General features: G+C 27.6%; 2 protein-coding genes across 2 annotated transcripts; both read left to right on the top strand.

Moving 5' to 3' along the window:
* The first annotated feature begins 7,455 nt into the window (after positions 1-7,455).
* LOC124930388 lies at positions 7,456-7,897 on the top strand. The gene is made up of 2 exons (XM_047470738.1): positions 7,456-7,717; positions 7,815-7,897. Exons 1-2 carry the CDS (start codon positions 7,456-7,458, stop codon positions 7,895-7,897), a joined length of 345 nt encoding a protein of 114 aa, XP_047326694.1.
* A 13,648-nt stretch (positions 7,898-21,545) lies between these two features.
* LOC124928596 lies at positions 21,546-22,265 on the top strand. Its single transcript, XM_047468834.1, has 2 exons — positions 21,546-21,900; positions 21,993-22,265. The coding sequence occupies exons 1-2, from the start codon at positions 21,639-21,641 to the stop codon at positions 22,256-22,258; spliced, it is 528 nt and encodes a 175-aa protein (XP_047324790.1). The 5' UTR covers positions 21,546-21,638; the 3' UTR covers positions 22,259-22,265.
* The last annotated feature ends 1,331 nt before the right edge of the window (positions 22,266-23,596 follow it).

Below are 23,596 nucleotides of genomic sequence, written 5' to 3'. Positions count from 1 at the left end.
GGTATCTAGACTCGGTTGCTACTTATCATATTACGGCTAACTTAGAAAATCTCCACACTCACTTAGCATATCAAGGTAGTGAACAAATTTCAGTTCGTAACGGTAACCCTTTATCCATATTTCACATTGGACATTCTATTATTAAAAGTGGAAATCAAACTCTATATCTATGAAATATTTTGGTCGTTCCACAAATTGTCAAGAATTTCATGAGTGTTGCTCGATTTACCGCTGATAATAACGTATTTGTTGAATTTCATCATTCCTACTGTTTGGTAAAGAATCTCTCTACGAAGATGTAAGTTCTTCGAGAAAGACTTATAGACGGGTTATACTACATTTCTCCATCAACCATCCCTAAATATGCTCTTACGGCCTCTTGAGCTTCATTTTGATGTTTAGGGACTAACTCCAGTTTTCTCTACATATGGTTTTTGTTATATGGTCATTTTTGTTGATGATTATAGTCGGTGTACATGGTTATACCCACTTCAAAAGAGATTGGACGTGTTATTTACATTTCGAAATTTAAGGCACTTGTTGAAAAACAATTCAACTGGAGTAGAAAAATTATCCAAACTAAATAGGGGTGGAGAATATCATAATCTTGGGTCATTGACAGAACTTCATGGTATACAACACCGACTATCGTGCCAATATACAAGCGAAAAAAATTGAGTTATCGAACGAAAATTACGGCATATCACTGAGGTCAGCCTCACCTTAAAGGAACATGCATCGGTACCTCCTCAATATTGGGATGATGCATGTCTCACTACAATATATCTTATTAACCGACAGCCGACACGTTCTCTAGATCATCACTCTCCATATGAAATATTATTTCTGTGTGTGCTTGACTATATTTCTCTGAAGAATTTTGGGTGTGCCTGTTACCCTCTCATAAGACTCTACAACTAACACAAGATGAATTTTCGGTCTACCCGATGTACCTTTCTTAGGTATAACTCAGTTCACAAAGGCTATAAATATCTCCACCTACCAACCGATCTTATATCCATCTCTCAATATGTTATCTTCAATAAAAAAATGTTTCTTTTTTCTACAATATCACATTTTACACCTACTCACAAAACCCAACAACCATCGCATCTATCCTCGCATTTATGTTCCACCTACAACCTCAACATTAATTACACCACAACCAACCACACTTACCCCTCCTAATAATCCAATCAATCTAGTCATTACCCTACCTCAATCTTTTCTTATTTCATTTACTCCCACATTGGTTGAATCCACACTTATTCTTAGAAACCCTCTTTCTCGTACTTTACTTGTTCGTGCCTCTACATGCTCCCTTCATCCCATGGCCACTCGAGCCAAAAACCAGATTCATTCCTTAAATATCAATTTTGCCTCTAATGTTGAACCTACATGTGTTTCATCAGCCAATAAAGACCCTAGTTGGAGGGCTTCCATGACATCCGAGTATAATTATATACTCCAAAATAACATGTGGTCTCTTTTTCCGTGAACACATGTTCGCAATGTGGTTGGATGCAAATGGGTTTTTAAGCTTAAACGGAAAATTGATGGGTCAATTGAATGGCACAAAGCATGAATTGTTGTAAAAGGTTTTCATCAACAATCTGGAATTAATTATGAGGAAACTTTTATCCCGGTTGTCAAACTAACTACTATCTGAACCATTCTTTCACTCGTTGTTACACGATAATGGTCTGTCCACCAACTTGATGTGAGTAATGCTTTTCTTCATGGCACATTACTTGAAGAAGTTTATATGGATCAACCGCCTGGATTTATACATCTTGATTTCCCACATCATGTATGTCGTCTACAAAAGGCCATTTTTGGACTAAAGTAAGCCATGCGTACTTTGCACTCCACGTATGTAGGGCATTATATATTGACTTTATTGAATCCAAATCTGATACATCGCTCTTTCTCTATCACCAATGCAATATTTTAGCGTATGTACTAGTTTATGTGGATGATATTATATTTTCGGGAAACTTTTTACCCAATCTTATGTATATGATATTAAAATTATGTAAACTATTACTATTAAATTCATGAGTAATATTCATTATTTTCTTGTAGTTGAAGCTACTCAAACTCCTATTGGTTTGTTTCTTAGTCAAGTTAACTATATTTCCATAATACTCAAGAGAGCTAATATGATGGATGCAAAGCCATTTAATACTCATGTTATCACTAGGACTTCTCTTTCCAAACATGATGGTGAACCCTTGAGTGACCCACTTCTCTATCGAAGCATTGTTGGCACTCTTCAATATCTTACTCTCACACGTCCTAAGCTCGCCTTTGTAGTTAATCAAGCGTGTCAGTTTATGCATTCTCCCACCACTACTCATTGGACAGTTGTAAAATGAATATTACGTTAACTTTGGCATACACCATATCATGGATTACAAATTTGGTCATTGTAACAACTTTCTCTTACATCATATTCTGATGTTGATTGAGTCGGATGTCCCGATGATCGTCGCTACACCACTGGCTATTGCATATTTCTTGGAGACAATCTCATTTCCTATAATTCTAAAAAGAAATAGGTTGTTGCTCGTTCTAGTACAAAGTTTGAATATTGTGCCCTTTCTCATTCTATTGCTCAACTTTGTTGGCTCCAATCTCTTCTAGGTGAGCTTCACATCACTCTGAATTGTTCTCCTATTCTATGATGTGATAACATTGGTACTACATTTCTCTCTACAAACCCTATCTTTTAATGCTCGTACCAAATACATTGAAATTTTTTTTCATTTTGTTCGTGAACGTATTGCTCGTAAGACACTAATCATTCAATACATTTCAACTCATTATCAGATTGCAGATATCCTTACTAAAGGTCTTTCATCCAAATACTTTGCATTTTTTCGTGATAAGATCGTAGTCTGTACCACCCCATTTTTCTTGTAGGAGGATTTTAAACAACAATATTCTCATCGGTATCAACAATAGAAATTAACCACAAAAGTTAATTTTATCTCAAACAAAGCATCAACATATAGTTACTTTATTTCGGTATATCAAATGTCACGTTGATTAATGTAATGTATATTTATTAATCATTCTATTATATGTATTTTAACTATGTATGTACGTAACTTACTATACTCATTAAAAAAAACATTCAAAATTATTTATGGCTAAAACATATATTATATTTATTTTTTTATCTTTCTCCATAGCTACCTTGATTTTCCTAACTTTTTTTTTTCAACTACCTAGATTTTAGTGGAAAAGATATATATATATATATACTATAAAGTTAATCATTTAGACTTTCTATACCTTCCTTTATATTTATTTCTTTCTAATGTCATTATAATTATTATTATTACTTCCAAATTCAATATTCTTTTATAAATATTTTTCTGTTTTGATTTTTTTTTTTAAATGAAACTAGCATGACACCCTATAGTCGTGGTTCCCACTTCTATTCAAAGTATTTTTACATGGAATTGAACTCGTAATCATTTGATCTCTTAAGCCAAATCTTTCCTATGTTTTTAGTTAATTGAATATTTATATCAAATTATTTAAATTGAATGGCGACGAAAGCCGGATGACTTTATAAGAACCGAGATTTGAATGGTGTTCTTTGTAGAAGTCAATCCAATCTCTAACACAAGAATGGCTTTGGAAGGAGATCTCATGTAATCAAACAATTCTCTTTTAACTGAATTATTTATTTGTTCAGATTAATTTAGAAAATTGAACAATAATTCTTATTACAAGTAAATGTTTGGGTATTGAATGACTAGTGATAATTAGGGGATGAAAATGAGAGATCCGGGCGAGGATACATTTATCATCCCTACTCATTCTATTTCAAGTTTTTTTATTACCATTATTCTCATATTCTCACCCCTTGTGTTTTAAGAAATCTTCGCTATCATATTCTCTAAAAGTAATAATAATTATTATTTTTGATAAAATTATATAAATGAATTTTTTAATATTATATATATTGAAAATGTATATGATTATAAAAAATAAATTTAAAATTCTTATCGAATATGAAAAATAAATAAATATATTGATGATTTTATATATTAAGTGTTTATTAACGTTTGAGACAGAATACCATGTCGTCTCATTCCTTTTCAAACTGGGAAAATCTACTCCTAACATGACAATTTCGGATAAAAAAAAATAGATAGGTAAACTATAATTGTTATCCTTAATGATAATTCATATTTTTTTTCTCACTCTAAAAAACCTTTAAAGGGTATAAAGTTATTTTTTATGATCTCTTAAATGATTTCTTTAGAATCGGAGGTTTTTTGTTTATCTTTTGACCATTCATATTTGAGATAATGTTATATTTTGTTAGGTCCGGTATACTGTTCAGTCAAATAATTATTTCGTCCTTAATTTTTATAATTTGAAAAATATTCTCAATTTACTCATATTTGAGTTAATATTATATTTTGTTAGGTCCGATATACTGTTCAGTCAAATTGAATTTTATCGCCCTTAATTTTTATAATTTGAAAAATATTCTCAATTTTTTGTGGATCATTTGTTGGTCGGTCATGATACTCGTCAATTGTCCTGGTGATTCATTCTCAAATGTGTTCATCCCTCTCTTATACCGGTGATGTTCTTATAGGGGTGTTCATCAGTTTGATTTCGGGATATTTGAGTTATTTAATTTGGGTTGTTCGAGAAACCAAACCAAATATTAAAATTCGAATTCGATTTATTTAAATTCGGTTGAATATTCGGTTTTGACCAAATATTACACACACCTACACAATTGTATTCTTTATTGCAATAATTGCACTTGCATTTTTTTACCTTCACTATCAACAAATTTGAGAGATTAGAGTTTTATAAATTTAAAAAGGCTAACGACTTACCTAATTTAATATATAATTATTTAATTATATCTAATAAACTATATAATTAAAATAAATAATAAAAAATTAATTCGGTTTTCGGTTTGGTTTTCGATTTAAATTCCAACTAAAAAATTAAACCGAAAATCGTTTCAAATTTGATTAAAATTCGATTCGAAAACCAAAAATGAAATATAATTTCGGTTAATTGCAATTTGATGAATTCAAATTCAGTCGGATATTCGATTCAGGCCAAATATTGAATTCTCATACCCTCTAAGTAGCAAAAGAGATAAAGTGATCAGAATTGAAATTATTTTATTTATTAAAGAATTATTGGAACTTATCTTTTACAAATATTTTCACTTGATTTGTCTAAGTTTCTCATTATGCCGTTTATATATAATTTATCACTTAAATAACTTTTTTCGATGTTGATTACAAATCCACTAGTAAAGACAATTTTCAGTCACTAAAAGAATTTAGTAGATATTTTTTCGACAAAACTTGATTTGTTTTTTCGATTTTCTCTATTTTTTCATTGATAGTTTTTAACTGAAATAAATTTGTCTTTTGGAGTTACTCTTACAAAATTTCAACATCGTTGGATCTTTTTTTTTTAGATTTTTTTTAGTTTGTCATATTATTTGATATCTAAATTTTTATTTAATGGTTTTGATTTTATAGATTTTATTTTTGTATTATTTGTAAATTATTTTATTTATATATAATTTATTATAATAATTGATGATACTTATTAATATATATATTATTTAATGAAAATTAGTCTTCAACTTTGACCAACTTTTTTTTGGCTGAAAAAATTTGACATTTGAAATGTGACCAATTACTGATCCTTATTCTGCGCAAGCAATTAGTGCTTCAGTATCTACTATATAAAAATCAGCTTCAAGAAGATTGAAAGTCTACATTGTTTCTAGTAAATGACACTTCTGATATCAAATATATATATATATATATATATATATATATTGTATTATTGAGTGGAGCTCCAATTTTATGAGAAGAAAATTGAAGATTTCAAGTGTTAAAACTGAAAAATATATACTTAAAAGAAAATTTTAAGGTTTCAAGTATTAAAGATGGAAAAATGATACCCATAATTATAGTTTGTCTATATTTTATTTCTTACTAACACTATCTCATTTTGAGAGAAGAAAGAGAGACTAAATAAAATATGTATAATTAGTCTTTAAATTTTATAAAATATCTATTAATTCAAACAAATTATAAAAAAATAATAAAAAGGGTGTTACTTGTACTTCTGTCAAAAAAAATTGTCTTTTCAATTTTATTTTATTTTATCGTTGAGTAAGTTGAGGACATTTTTGGTGCCAAAATTATTCAATTTTGATATACAAAATTCTGTTCAATTTTGAGCCAAATTGAAATTTTGGCTGTGGTTAAATTTTGAGACACTTACAAACACTAATCATGTCTTATTACATATATTCTCGATATTCTCAGTGTGTATGCATACAATTATTGATTTAAAAAAAATAAACAAACTTAGTTAGCTTAAATAATAAAATTCGGTATCTATATATAATATTAAAAGTCACAAGTTTGATTTTTATTTAAAATTTATTAGGTTGTCATATTTTAATTTTATATTTTTAAATGTTTTGTTAAAAATAAATTAAAATTAATTCTTATAAATAAAAACCATCAATTAAATTATTATCTAGATTATAATTTAATTGATGGTTTTTATTTATATATATAAAGGTGTTTCTAAAGAAGGTATGCTAGTGAAATAGATTCCTCTCTTATTTTTTTTTAGTTTTGTTTCACTTTTATCTAAGTAAGTTAAATATCATGTATTCACACTATTTTATACAATGGATTGTGAATTTATTATGTCTAATATTAGGTATTTGACTTTTCTTAAATTTAAATTTTATTTCTGGCCATTCTAGAATTTGTTAATAAACTTTATACAAAGTAAAAATAGTGTGATTTTAGACTTTCTAACCTCTTATAATAAAATAATAGTTTTTTCTTTGTTATTTTTTACAATTTTTTCTCCCCTTTTGGAAAAAAATAGTGAAAACAGGAACAAATCGAGAACAGGGGATCCCATGTATGGAAAGACTGGGTTTAAAAAAAATGTTAACAACTTTATGAATAAATGTTTAACTAAGTTAATTTTACAAAGATAACATCAAAAAATCAACCCTGCCAATTATAAGATACTTGGAAAAAAAATTCTAATTATCGATTTTTTTAACATTTGAGACCCGAACATAGGAAAAAGTAAAAAATAAAATGTTTTCAAAATGGAGAATAAATGAAGTATGGACACCGGTCAAGTCCAAAAGTGGGGAAACTTGACAAAAACTCACTGCAACATAACTTTTTTTTCACACTTTACCCACCCACATTAATTAGCAAAGTTTTCAACTAATTCTGGCTATCTCCCACTTTTTTTATTATTTTTTGAGAATCTCCCATTTGATTGTTCCTATATAACCCATCTTTTTCATTCTTTTAACTTCATCAATCACCTATACCCATTTGCTTAAGCATATCCAATTCCAACATTTGGGAGGCCAATCTAGGTCCAAGCAAGGCTAAACATATGGGTATAAGAAATGAATTTCTCCTTTTTGTGTTGGTTGTTTCAATGTTAGAACTCGGGTTGGCTAATAAGAACTTCACTGGTCCACCCGAATTTTGGGGACCCGGATTCAACCACACAGATGGTTGGTTTCAAGGCCACTTGAATACGACCCGTGGCCCTAGGAAAATCATTGTTGGCGGCTCTAACAAATGGGGTTTTGGGTTCAACTACACTGATTGGGCACTAAAGAATGGTCCATTTTACATAGGGGACTCTTTAGGCAAGCTCACCCTCCATATATAAATATATTACGTACCTTGTTTATATTCAAACTTAACTAATTAACCATATATGTGTTTATTATTTGTGTATTTCAGTATTCAAATTTGATCCTCCTACAAGCGACCCGAACTCGCATCCTCATAGCGTATATTTGATACGAACATACGGAGCTTTATGAATTGCGACTTGAAAAAGGCTAAGAAAATTGCTGGGAGTTTAGATGGAGCTGGTCAAGGGTTTACATTTAGACTTAGGACATGGAGGCCACATTATTTTGCATGTGGGGAGAAAAATGGACTACATTGCAATATGGGTTTGATGAAATTTCCCATATTTCCTCTCATTTTGCGGTGGTATTAGTAGAATTTATGTGAATTTCGATACAGATATAATTGAAGGCAAAAAGGGAAGATTTGGTGAGAATTTGCTTTTCAAAAAGTTAGGAAAGATGTAACGTTGTTTGTCTATGTTAACTGTCTTATTAATTATGGTATTTTTTTTTTATTTTGTGTATCCATCATTTCAATTATAGCTATGAAAGTTAAATTTGGTTTAAAATTAATAATATTTTATGATGAACTAAAATTAATAATTTAATTTAAATATGTTTCTAATAATGTACTAATGTTTGTTATATTTATTTTGTTTTTTATTTTATACTTATCAAAACATAGCTTTTCCAAGCTTAAAAATTAAATTATAAGAGTACCTAGTAATCTCATTTAAAAGTCAAAGTATTAATACCCTAACAAGGTTGGACAAACATCACAAGTTAAGTTTCAAATTCATACCAAAATTTTAAAAAATAACCATGAAAATTAAATTGATTTATATTTATTTTTATGACATTATTTTTAATAAAATTGTTTGAAATAAATAAAATATTAATGTATCACGTCTATCTCCTTAAATTCTATTTTAAGAGACACACTAGTGCTTCTATATTAGGGGTGAAAAAAATTACCGATATGAAAGGTATATCGAAAATATCGATTTTTAAGGTATACCGAAAAAAAGGTAAGGTATGATATCATACCGAAATTATTGGTACGGTAAAGGTATGAGATTTTTAAAATTTTGGTATATCAAGATATACCGAAATAGTATTTATAAGTTAAAATATATATAAATATATATAATACTTATAACAAAATAATTAAATATATTTGATATTAATTTAATTATAGAAATATATTTTTTTGAATAATATTAAAATATAATTATACTGAAATATTATTCAATATATGCAATCTCTACCTTATCGATGAAATTGATTTTTTTTTAAGTTAATATATTTTTTAGGTATCAAAGGTATAATACTGATACCGTACCGAACTTAAGGTATACCGAAATCAAGATAAGGTAAAAGTTTGAATTTTTTGTATACTAAAATTAAGGTTTATCGAAATCAAGGTATACCGAAATAAAGGTAAGGCAAATGTATGTATTTTTTGCATACCGAAATTTTAGGTAATATATAATTTATACCGTACCGACCCACCCTTATTCTATATATCCTTTCTTAAGGCATTTTATAACAATTATTTTCTACTCCTAATTTACTACTGATACAACAGGACTTCCGGCGGCACTTAAAATTATTTTTGACAACCCTTAAAAGCGTAACCAAAAAGATCACCGACCCTTATTCTTATGTCACCAAAAGCAGGGTGGGCGTAAGTTTAGCAACGCTTATTTAAGCGTCGGTAACATTCATTTAAGCGTTACCAAAAATCTATTTTATTTTTAAATTTAGTTTTAGATTCTTTTGACAATTTTATCTGAATTTTTATTTTTTTATTTATTTTTAAATTAAATAATCTTTAAAAAGAACATTTAGAAAATCATTACGTACCCATTATTAACCTTTTAAATAATAATAAAAAAAACATAAATCCTTTAAACAATATTATCATATAAAATCATATATATTACAAATTTTTAATGATGTTTTAATAGTTTAAGAAAACATTTAGACTAAAAGACAAATTTGTATACTTAAAACAAAACAAGTAAGTAATATATATATGCCGATCCAATAGAACTGACTGGTAAACGAGATTACACTAGATTTTCTTCACTTCCATCACTTTTATCATCGTTGTCTTTATCATCTTTGTTGTCTTCTGAACCGACAACAGAGGCTGATCTTTTCCATTTTCAAGTGCCTCATTGTTTGCTCTACCTGCAAACTAGAGAATAAATCAATAATAGAATATAGAGCTTGCATCTGAATTTTGTTATAATGAGTCTAATTTTGTTGTAATGAATTAGGTATGTAGATTGAAATGGTCGTATGATGATAGAGAGCTTGATAATCAGGTATGGATGGTTTATTATCTTTAAGAAGAAGATGAATGAAACAACTTCTGGTTTGAAACATGTTATCACAACAGCTAGTTCTAAAATTAACAAAGTATACAGTTGTAGTTTAGGCCATAACTTGGTCTCCCCATCAGCCTAGTCTTCTATCTTCAGGTGGTGGAATAGCTGATCTATCATTTCGGTTTTTGAATAGTTAAAATGAAAATCAAGTCAACAGTATTGACACAGGAAGTCAGGTAAAATACCTATCTTATTATGATTAAACATCCAAATCCAAATCTAATTCAAATTCAATCTGAAGTGAATGGTTGATAATAGGTATGAAATTTGGCATGGAGAAAGAATGTAATTGAGCTTGTAAGTACACAGGTATTCATAGAATCAAATCATGGTGTGGAAATATCCATCATTAACCAATATATATATATATATATATATATATATTATAATCAATTATCTTTATTCTCATCATCATCTCATGATCATTGATTTAACAATAGGGTCCCGTGGATGACCAATAGTGTCATTAAATAATCAGCAAATCTAGGGTAGTGTAAAGACTATAAAACTTAATACTATACAATCAAAATAGAAATAACAAGTACAATGATCTGAAACGTAGATAGTTTTCGAATTAAGTTATTTTTAAACTTAAAATAAATAAATAAAACCTGATATGGTAAGGCAAACGAGTCATAAATTAACAAGTAGCTTCTTTGACGATCCTGATGCGGGATATGGCGTCAACAACAACCCAAAGCTCCTCTAAATATCAAGGCTGTATGTGATTGTGTTTAGCTAATAGTACATATTTGTAACATAGCCATGCTAAATATTGTTAGGTAAACTCATAAATAAAGATTGCAGTGAGATGTTTTAAATATACATGTTATCTCCACGAAAGGCAAAGGGGACAATCCACAGTGGGAATAATTAAAGATAGTTCTTAGGTAATGAACATATTACCACATGCTTGAATACTTGTTGCATCTGGGAATAAGAAAGATTGGCGCAAATTTTGACATAGCCACCCTGTTGTTTAAACATTAAAATGCTTCATATGAATGCTTTCGTAATAATTAATTTTATAAATCAAGAAAATTGCAGCTATTCATTATATAGGATTTTACCCAATGTCGCCGAGTGAAACACCATGACATGATATGATGTAATGCTTCACAAAAGGTTTAATTATTGTCGCCTAAAGAAAGAAACAAAATAAGGTAAGAAGAATAACTTATCAATAAAGCGGGGGAAATTTTCAATAAAACAAAAGTTACCTTTCCTTTAGTTGCTTCTTCCTAAATATGACGCCATAATCGATAACCAATAGGAGCTTATATCAAAGAGGGTGATATGTGCAGAAGTTATGTGATTAATATCCTATAGAAGAATGAGGAGGAAATGTTCGACTCGTCTGTTATTACCCTGATCTGGTTTTAATGTTTTAGAGCATCTAGTTACAAGTTGTGTACACTCTAGCAAATCATTACACTAAGAGCATCATATAAGATACATTTGTACAAAAGGTGGCCCTCAATGACCAATTCTATATGGCTTCATGGATGAGTTGTTGTTACCAATTTTATATGGCTTCATTGATGAGTTGTTTAATGAACAACGTTCAAGTCATGTGTTCAAAATACTTGGTATACACACACACCATTAGTATTGTTAGAGGTTGCTTTTGTGACAACTCTATTCTGTATAAACATTAACATTTAGAAGAAAAAAAGGACTCTCAATGCCGATTTCTGTCCATGATACTCAGTTATGATTCCCTACACCACAAAAAATTACAGTAAATGAGTTCATCAAGAGGAAAAACATGTTTAAGGAATATTTGATGCGAGATTATTTGAAAATAGTATTGTTTAATGATAGAGTTAATTATTTAGGTCAAATGACCAAAAATACCTTTAATGAGTTATTTGGGCATACATTTTGTTTCATCTTTCACCGCAATATATCTTATCAACCGACAACCGTCACCTTCTCTAGATCATCTCTATCAATATGAAATATTATTTCTGTGTGTGCTAGACTATATTTCTCTGAAGACTTTTGGATGTGCCTGTTACCCTCTCATAAGTCTGTACAACCAACACAAGATGGATTTTCGGTCTACCCGATGTTCCTTTCTTAGGTATAGCTCGGTTCACAAAGGCTATAAATGTCTCTACCTACCAACCGGTCTTATATACATCTCTCAATATGTTACCTTCAATAAAAAAATGTTTCTTTTTTCTACAATATCACATTTTCCACCTACTCACAAAACCCAACAACCATCGCTATCTATCCTCGCATTTATGTTCCACCTACAACCTCAACATTTATTACTCCACAACCAACCACACCTACCCCTCCTAATAATCTAATCAATCTAGTCACTACCCCACCTCAATCTTTTCTTAACTCATCTACTCCCACATTGGTTGAATCCACAATTATTCCTAAAAATCCTCTTCCTCGTACTTCACTTGTTCATGCCCCTACATGCTCCCTTCATCCCATGGTCACTCGACCCCAAAACCAGATTCATTCCTTAAATATCAATGTTTCTTCTAGTGTTGAACCTACATGTGTTTCATCGGCCAATAAAGACCCTAGTTAGAGGCTGCCATGACATCCGAGTATAATTATCTACTCTAGAACAACACGTGGTCTCTTATTCCGTGAACACATGTTCACAATGTGGTTGGATGCAAATGGGTTTTTAATCTTAAACAGAAAATTGATGGGTCAATTGAATGGAACAAAGCACATATAGATTGTTGCAAAAGGTTTTCATCAACAATCTGGAATTAATTATGAGGAAACCTTTAGCCCAGTTGTCAAACCAACTACTATCAGAACCATTCTCTCACTCGTTGTTACACGACAATGGCCTGTCCACCAACTTGATGTGAGTAATGCTTTTATTCATGGAACATTACTTGAAGAAGTTTATATGGCTCCCGCTTGGATTTATACATCTTGATTTCCCACATCATGTATCGTCTACAAAAGGCCATTTATGGACTAAAGTAAGCCACGCGTACTTGGCACTCCACGTATGTAGGGCTTTATTATATATTGACTTGATTGAATCCAAATCCGACACATCTCTATTTCTCTATCACCAAGGCAATATTTCAGCGTATGTACTAGTTTATGTGGATGATATTATATTTCGGGAAACTTTTCACCCAATCTTATGTCTATGATATCAAAATTGTGTAAACTACTTCTTATTAAAGACATGAGTAATATTCATTATTTTCTTGTAGTTGAAGCTACTCAAACTCTTATTGGTTTGTTTCTTAGTTAAGTTAACTATATTTCTATAATACTCAAAAGAGCTAATATGACGGATGTAAAGCCATTTCATACTTATGTTACCACTGGAACTTTTCTTTCCAAACATGATGGTGAACCCTTGAGTGACCCACTTCTCTATCGAAACATTGTTGGCTCTCTTCAATATCTTACTTTCACATATCCTAAGCTCTCCTTTGCAATTAATCAAGCATGTCAGTTTATGCACTCTCCCACCACTACTCATTGGACAGTTGTAAAACGAATATTACGTTATCTTTGGCATACACCGTATATTGAATTACAAATTCGGTCATCGTCACAACTTTCTCTTATATCATATTCTGATGTTGATTGAGCCGGATGTCTTGATGATCGTCGCTACACCACTAGCTATTGCATATTTCTTGGAGACAATCTCATTTCCTAGAATTCTAAAAAGAAATAGGTTGTTGCTCGTTCTAGTACAAAGTTTGAAAATTGTTCCCTTTCTCATGCTATTGCTGAACTTTGTTGGCTCCAATCTCTTCTAGGTGAGCTTCACATCACTCTGAATTGTCCTCCTATTCTATGGTATGACAACATTGATACTATATTTCTCTCTACAAACCCTGTCTTTTAATGCTCGTACCAAACACATTGAGATTGATTTTCATTTTGTTCGAGAACGTGTTGCTCGTAAGACACTTATCATTCAATACATTTTAACTCGTTATCAGATTGCAAATATCCTTACTAAAGGTCCTTCATCCAAATGCTTTTCATTTTTTCTTGACAAGCTCATAGTCTGTACCACCCCATTTTACTTGTAGGAGGATATTAAACAACAATATTCATCATCGGTATCAACAACAGAAATTAACCACAAAAGTTAATTTTATCTGAAACAAAGCATCAACATGTAGTTACTATACTCATTAAGAAAAACATCCAAAATTATTTATGGCTAAAATATATATTATATTTATCTTTTATCTTTCTCCATAGCTACCTTGATTTTCCTATTCTTTTATAAATTTTTTTCTGTTTTGATTTTTTTTTAAAAATGAAATTAGCATGACACTTTATAGTTATGGTTCCCACTTCAATTCAAAGTGTTTTTAGATGGAATTGAACTCGTAACCATTTGATCTCTTAAGCCAACTAATTCCTATGTTTTTAGTTAATTGAATATTTATATCAAATTTTTTAAATTGAATGGCGACTAAAATCTGATGACTTTATAAGAACCGAGATTTGAATGGTGTTCTTTGTAGAAGTCAATCCAATCTCTAACACAGGAATATGGCTCCAAAGGAGATCTCATGTAATCAAACAATTCTCTTTTAACTGAATTATTTATTTGTTCAGATTAATTTAAAAATTACAAGTAAATGTTTGGGTATTGAATGACTCGTGATAATTAGGGGATGAAATGAGAGATCGGGGCAAGGATACGTTTATCATCCCTGCCCATTCTATTTCAACTTTTTTTTATTACTATTATTCTCGTCCTCTCTGTTTTGAGGAATATTTGCGAGACACAGTTATATCATATTCTCTAAAAGTAATAATAATAATTATTTTTGATAAAATTGTATAAATGATTTTTTTTTAATATTATATATATTGAAAATTTATATGATTATAAAAAATAAACTTAAAATTTTTACCAAATATGAAAAATAAATAAATATAGTGATGATTTTATATATTAATTTTGTTTATTAACGTTCGAGGCTAAATCATGGTGAGATTGAGATAGAGTCGGGGCGGGCACAAATACCATCCTCGTCTCATTCCTGGTCAAACTGGGAAAAACTGCTCCTAACATGGCGATTAAGATAAAAAATCGATAAGTAAATTATAATTGTTATCCTTAATGATAATTAATATTTTTTTCCTCCCTCTAAAAAACCCTTTAAAGGGTATAAAGTTATTTTTTATGTTCTGTTCAATATTTTCTTTATCTTTTTACCACTCACATTTGAGTTAATGTTATATTTTGTTAGATCTGGTATACTATTCAGTCAAATTGAATTTTTCGTCCTTAATTTTTATAATTTTAATAATATTTTCAATTTTTGGTGGATCGTTTGCTGGTCGGTCATGATACTCGTCAATTGTCCTGGTGATTTTTTTCGCAAATGTGTTCATCCCTCTCTTATAGGGGTGTTCATCAGTTTGATTTCGGGTTATTTGAGTTACTTAATTTGGGTTGTTCGAGAAACCGAACCAAATATTAAAATTCGAATTCGATTTATTTGAATTCGGTTGAATATTCAATTTTGACCAAATATTGCACATGCTTACACAATTGTATTCTTTATTACAATAATTGCACTTGCATTTTTTTACTTTCACTGTCAACAAATTTTAGAGACTAGAGTTTTATAGATTTAAAAAGTCTAACGACTTACCTAATTTAATATCTAGCTAATATCTAATTATTTAATTATATCTACTAAATATATAATTAAAATAAAAAATTAATTCGGTTTTCGGTTTTGTTTTCGAGTTAAATGCCAACTCGAAAATCAAACCGAAAACTGTTTCGAATTGGATTAAAATTCGATTTGAAAACCGAAAATAAAATATTATTTTAATTAATTGTAATTTGATTAATTCAAATTCAGTCGGATATTCATTCGGTTCAGACCAAATATTGAACTCTCATACCCTCTAAGTAACAAAAGAGATAAAGTGATTAGAATTGAAATTATTTTATTTATTTATTAAAGAATTATTGGAATTTATACTTCATTTGAAAGTTTTACAAATATTTTCACTTGATTTGTCTAAGTTTCTCACACTTTTTTCGATGTTACTTACAAATTTACTAGTAAAGACAATTTTCAGTCACTAAGAGAATTTAGTAGATATTTTTTCGACACATGTACTTAGATTTGTTTTTCCATTTTTTCTACTTTTTAAGTGATAGTTTTTAACTGAAATAAATTTGTCTTTGAAGTTGCTCTTACAAAATTTCAACATCTTTGGATCTTTTCTTTTGTAGTTTTTTTTTTATAATTTGTCTTATTATTTGATATCTAAATTTTGATTTAATTGTTTTGATTTTATAGATGTTATTTTTGTATAATTTGTAAATTATTTTATTTATATATTATTTATTATAATGATTGATCATACTTATTAATATATATATTATTTAATAAAAATTAGTCTTCAACTTTGACTAATTTTTTTTGGCTGAAATACTTTGACATTTGAAATGTGACCAATTACTGATCCTCATTCTGCGCAAGCAATTAGTGCTTCAGTATCTACTATATTAAAAGCAGCTTCAAGAAGATTGAAAGTCTACATTGTTTATAGTAAATGGCACTACTGATATCAAATATATATTTTTTTTTGTTGTATTATTGAGTGCAGCTCCAATTTTAGGAGAAGAAAATTGAAGATTTCAATTGTTAAAACTGAAAAATATATACTTAAGAGAAAATTTTAAGGTTTCAGGTATTAAAGATGGAAAAATGATACCCATAATTATAGTTTGTCTATATTTTATTTCTTACCAACACTATTTGATTTTGAGAGAAGAAAGAGAGACTAAATAAAATATGTATAATTAGTCTTTAAATTTTATAAAATATCTATTAACTCAAACAAATTATTAAAAAAAATCATAAAAAGGGTGTTACTTGTACTTCTGTCAAAAAATTGTCTTTTCAATTTTATTTTATTTTTATCGTTGAGTAAGTTGAGGACATTTTTTGTGCCAAAATTATTCAATTTGATATACAAAATTCTGTTAGCCAGATTGAAATTTTGGCTGTGCTGGTTAAATTTTGAGACACTTACAAACACTAATCATGTCTTATTACATATATTTTTGGTGTGTACTCCTATACAATTATTGATTTTTAAAAAAAAATAAACAAACTTAGATAGCTTAAATGATAAAAGTTGGTATATGTAACATTAAAAGTCACAAGTTTGATTTTTATTTAAAATGTCTTAGGTTGGCATGTTTTAATTTTATATTTTTAAATGTTTTGTTAAAAATAAATTAAAATTAATTCCAATAGATTATAATTTAATTGATGGTTTTTATTTATATATAAAGGTGTTTCTAAAGAAGGTATGCTAGTGAAATAGATTACTCCCCTATTTTTTTATGTTTTGTTTCACTTTTATCTAAGAAAATTAAATATCATGTATTCATACTATTTTATATATACAATGGATTGTGAATTTATTATGTCTAATATTTGCTATTTGACTTTTCTTAAATTTAAATTTTATTTTTGGCCATTCTAGAATTTGTTAATAAACTTTATACAAAGAAAAAGTAGTGTGATTTTAGACTTTCTAGCCTCTTATAATAAAATAATAGTTTTTTCTTTGTTATTTTTTTACAGTTTTTTTCTCTCTATGTAGAAAAAAACAATGAAAACTAAAACAAATCGACAACAGAGGATACCATGTATAGATATAGACTGGGTTATTTCCGTTTGCTAGTTCATGTCATGATTTTCATTTAATTTAATTTAAATCAAATCAAACAAATCATTCTTAACAAGTTTGGATCGTTATTAAATAACTCAAAAAAATCAAACATTATTTCATTCACCTTCCATTCATTACAACATTCAATTTATTAACCAATATACTAAAATATCATATATTTTAAATTATTATTTTTTTATTTTATTTATATATATCAATACCCTTTCAGTTTTTTTTATCAAAAATAATTATCACCTTCTTAAAATTAAGGATAATCATTATTTTTTTCTCCCATAAATTATTAAAATAACTACAATCCAAACAAGTTCTTATCTGAAATATTTTCAACTTTAATATGTTTTTTTATGCATTTTTACAATTTAATTACAAACTTCATGATAAAATAGATAAATAAAATTTGTATTTTCATTTTCTCTAAAAAGAATTATTAATTTGAAGTATTTTGGAATCCTTACTATTCCTTATTTGAGTATCCTTAATAAATTTGATTTTTACATATTTATAACATAAAGTTTCCTTCAATAGTTTTTCTTTTTATACACTTTTAAGGTACAAGATAGTATGAACTAAACAATGAGGTTAATAACACTTGGTTATGACCAATTAAAAAAATAATGAATATATGTTTAACTAAGTTAATTTTAAAAAGATAACATCATCAAAATCAACCCTGCTGATTATAAGATACTTGGAAAAAAAATTCTAATTATCGATTTTTTTAACCTTTTAGACCCAAACATAGAAAAAAGTAAAAAATAAAATGTTTTCAAAATGGAGTATAAAGTCCAAAAATGGGGAAACTTGACAAAAACTCACTGAAAAGGAGTACAACATAATTTAGACGTAGGTATTTGTACAACTAACTCACTTAGACATATGTACTAATAAAAGGTCATTAAAACATATGTACTATCAAAAATTGACTCATTTAGCCTATTTTAATAATCACGGTTAACTTTTATTTTTAAATTCATATATTTATTAATTAAATATTAATATATTTTCTCTCTCCTTCTTTTTTATTAATTAAACTAGGTAATTTATTTTATTCTTAAATTTTATATTATTTTAATATTAATTTCTCTTTTATATTTAATTTTTTTATTAGTTTTTATTTCTCATATTTCTTAAATTCTCATTTTTTATTTTTTATTTTAAAAACTTATTTATGAATTTTATGTTTTACTGTAATATTATTTTGAGGAATTTTTTTTTTATCTTATTTAATATAATATAAATGAAAAGGAGTTTTTTCTTATTTAGTTTAATATAAATAAAAATGAAATTAATAATTTTTTATTTAATTTTTATTCACGACTTATATTAGTAGTAAATGAATTGTTGTGTCTAATATTTGATTATTACTCTTTGGGTGTTTGATGAATGAGTTTTTATTATTATTTAATTTTTAATTATTAATTAATTTATTTTTGTGTTGAAAGATTTTTATCGTTGAAAGAATTTTCATTGTTATATTTAATTATTGGGATCAAAACAATTTTAAAATAATTAATAATTAATGTGAATATAAAAAAGAAGAAGAAATAGAGTTAAAATAATTAATGATAAATGCTCATATATATAATATAAAATTAAAATAATCAATCATAAATACTCATATAGAAATAATAAAAAAAATAAAAATAGAGGGTTCATTTATTAGTAATAAATGAAAAGGAAAGAGAGAGAAAATATATTAATATTTTATTAATAAATATATAAATTTAAAAATAAAAGTTAACCTTGGTTCTTAAAAGAGGCTAAATGAGCCAATTTTAGATAATACCTACGTTTAAACCTTTTATTAGTACATACGTCTAAGTGAGTTTTTTTTCCTATTTATATCATAAAGTTTCCTTTAATAGTTTTTCTTTTTATACACTTTTAAGGTAGAAGATAGTATGAGCTAAACAATTAGGTTAATAACACTTGGTTATGACCAATTAAAAAAATAATGAATATATGTTTAACTAAGTTAATTTTAAAAAGATAACATCATCAAAATCAACCCTGCCGATTATAAGATACTTGGAAAAAAATTCTAATTATCGATTTTTTTAACCTTTTAGACCCGAACATAGGAAAAAGTAAAAAATAAAATGTTTTTCAAAATGGAGTATAAGTCCAAAAATGGGGAAACTTGACAAAAACTCACTGAAAAGGAGTACAACATAACATAACTTAGACGTATGTACTTGTAAAACTAGCCCACTTAGACATATGTATAATAAAATGTCATTTAAACATATGTACAATAAAAGATGGGCTCATTTAGCCTATTTTAATAACCATGGTTATCTTTTATTTTTAAATTTATATATTTATTAATTAAATATTAATATATTTTCTCTCTCCTTCTTTTTTATTAATTAAATTAAGTAATTTATTTTATTCTTAAATTTTTTATTATTTTAATATTATTTTTTTTTTATATTTTATCTTCTTTTTTTATTAGTTTTTATTTCTCATATTTCATAAATTCTCATTTTTTTTTTAAATTTTAACAACTTATTTATGAATTTTATGTTTTCCTGTAATATTTTTTTGAAGGTTTTTTCTTATTCAATTTAATATAATAAAAATAAAAAAGAGTTTTTTCTTATTTAGTTTAATATAAATAAAAATGAAATTAATAATTTTTTATTTAATTTTGATTCACGACTTATATTAGTAGTAAATGAATTATTTTGTCTAATATTTGATTATTAATCTTTTTGGTGTTTGATGAATGAGTTTTTATTATTATTCAATTCTTAATTATTAATTAATTTATTTTTGTGTTGAAAGATTTTTATTGTTGAAAGAATTTTCATTGTTATATTTAATTATTCAGATCAAAATAATTTTAAAATAATTAATAATTAATGTGAATATAAAAAAAATATATAAAAAAGAAGAAGAAATATAGAGTTAAAATAATTAATGTTAAATGCTAATATATATAATATAAAATTAAAATAATCAATCATAAATACTCATATAAAAATAATAAAAACTTATAAAAAAAAGATAAAATAGAGGGTTCATTTATTATTAGTAATAAATGAAATAATAAATGAAAAGGGAAGAGAGAGAAAATATATTAATATTTAATTAATAAATATATAAATTTAAAAATAAAAGTTAACCATGTTTCTTAAAAGAGGCTAAATGAGCCAATTTTTGATAATACGTACGTTTAAATGACCTTTTATTAGTAAATACGTTTAAGTGAGCTAATTGTACAAGTACATACGTCTAACTGAGCTTTTTTCTTATTTATAACATAAAATTCTTTTAAATAGTTTTTCTTTTTATACACTTTTAAGGTAGAAGATAGTATGAACTAAACAATGAGGTTAATAACACTTGATTATGACCGATTAAAAAAAATAATGAATATATGTTTAACTAAGTTAATTTTAAAAAGATAACATCATAAAAAATCAACCCTGCCGATTATAAGATACTTGGAAAAAAATTCTAATTATCGATTTTTTTTAACCTTTTAGACCCGAACATAGGAAAAAGTAAAAAATAAAATGTTTTCAAAATGGAGTATAAAGTCCAAAAATGGGGAAACTTGACAAAAACTCACTGAAAAGGAGTACAACATAACTTTTTTTTCACACTTTACCCACCCACATTAATTAGCAAAGTTTTCAACTAATTCGGGCTATCTCCCACTTTTTTTTATTATTTTTTGAGAATCTCCCATTTCATTGTTCCTATATAACCTATCTTTTTCATTCTTTTAACTTCATCAATCACCTATACCCATTTGCTTAAGCATATCCAATTCCAACATTTGGGAGGCCAATCTAGGTCCAAGCAAGGCTAAACATATGGGTATAAGAAATGAATTTCTCCTTTTTGTGTTGGTTGTTTCAATGTTAGAACTCGGGTTGGCTAATAAGAACTTCACTGGCTCACCCGAATTTTGGGGACCCGGATTCAACCACACCGATGGTTGGTTTCAAGGCCACTTGAATGCGACCCGTGGCCCTAGAAAAATCATTGTTGGCGGCTCTAACAAATGGGGTTTTGGGTTCAACTACACCGATTGGGCACTAAAGAATGGACCATTTTACATAGGGGACTCTTTAGGCAAGCTCACCCGGATATATTAATATATTACGTACCTTGTTTATATTCAAACTTAACTAACCATATATGTGTTTATTATTTGTGTATTTCAGTATTCAAATTTGATCCTCCTACAAGCGACCCGAACTCGCATCCTCATAGCGTATACTTGATACGAACATACCGGAGCTTTATGAATTGCGACTTGAAAAAGGCTAAGAAAATTGCTGGGAGTTTAGATGGAGCTGGTCAAGGGTTTACATTTAGACTTAGGACATGGAGGCCACATTATTTTGCATGTGGGGAGAAAAATGGACTACATTGCAATATGGGTTTGATGAAATTTCCCATATTTCCTCTCATTTCGCGGTGGTATTAGTAGAATTTATGTGAATTTTGATACAGATATAATTGAAGGCAAAGAGGAAAGATTTCGTGAGAATTTGCTTGTCAAAAAATTATGAAAGATGTAACGTTGTTTGTCTATGTTAACTGTCTTATTAATTATGGTATTTTTTTATTTATTTTGTGAATCCATCATTTCAGTTATAGCTTCAGTTAAATTTGGTTTAAAATTAATAATATTTTATGATGAACTAAAATTAATAATTTAATTTAAATATGTTTCTAATAATGTACTAATGTTTGTTATATTTATTTTGTTTTTTTATTTTATACTTATCAAAACATAGCTTTTACAAATCTTAAAAATTAAATTATAAGAGTACCTAGTCGTCTCATTTAAAAGTCAAAGTTAAAACCTTAACAAGGTTGGATAAACAGTACAAGTTAAGTTTCAAATTCATACCAAAATTTTAAAAAATAACCATGAAAATTAAATTGATTTATATTTATTTATATGACATTATTTGTAATTAAATTGTTTGAAATAAATAAAATATTAATGTATTACATCTATCTCCTTAAATTCTATTTTAAGAGCCACACCAATGCTTATATATATCCTTTCTTAAGTATTTTTATAACAATAATTTTCTACTCCTAATTTACTACTGACACAACAACAAAAAGGACTCCCGACGATGCTTAAAAAGACTTCTGCCAACCCTTAAAAGCGTCGCCAAAAAGATCACCGACCCTTATTCTTATGACGCCAAAAGCAGGGTGGACGTAAGTTTTAGCAACGCTTATTTAGGCGTCGGTAACATTCATTTAAGCGTTACCAAAAATCTATTTTATTTTTAAATTTATTTTTAGTTTCTTTGGACAATTTTATCTGAATTTTTATTTTTTATTTATTTTCAAATTAAATAATCATAAAAAAAAAACATTTTGAAAATCATTACCTACCAATTATTAACCTTTTAAATAATAATAATAATAAAAATATAAATCCTTTAAACAATATTATCATATAAAATCATATATATATATATATTACAAGTTTTAATGATGTTTTAATGGTTTAAGAAAACAATTAGACTAAAAGAAAAATTTTTATACTTAAAGACAAAACAAGTAAGTAATATATATACGCCGATCCAATAGAACTGGCTGGTAAACGAGATTACGCTGGATCTTCTTAATTTCCATCACTTTCATCATCGCGGTCTTTATCAACTTTGTTGTCTTATGAACCAACAACAGAGGCTGATCTTTTCCATTTTCAAGTGCCTCATTGTTTGCTCTACCTGCAAACTAGAGAATAAATCAATAATAGAACATAAAGCTTGTATCTGAATTTTGTTATAATGAG

This window comes from Impatiens glandulifera, chromosome 3 (assembly GCF_907164915.1).
Source record: "Impatiens glandulifera chromosome 3, dImpGla2.1, whole genome shotgun sequence".
NCBI lineage: Eukaryota > Viridiplantae > Streptophyta > Magnoliopsida > Ericales > Balsaminaceae > Impatiens > Impatiens glandulifera.
Note: the sequence above shows the minus strand (reverse complement) of the source record. Positions and strands in the feature narration are given on the sequence as shown.

Coding starts and splice junctions, on each gene's coding strand:
- LOC124930388 (XM_047470738.1), top strand. CDS start 7,456: ATGGGTATAAGAAATGAATTTCTCCTTTTTGTGTTGGTTGTTTCAATG. Junction 7,718..7,814: donor TTACATAGGGGACTCTTTAG/GCAAGCTCACCC, acceptor TGTGTATTTCAG/TATTCAAATTTGATCCTCCT.
- LOC124928596 (XM_047468834.1), top strand. CDS start 21,639: ATGGGTATAAGAAATGAATTTCTCCTTTTTGTGTTGGTTGTTTCAATG. Junction 21,901..21,992: donor TTACATAGGGGACTCTTTAG/GCAAGCTCACCC, acceptor TGTGTATTTCAG/TATTCAAATTTGATCCTCCT.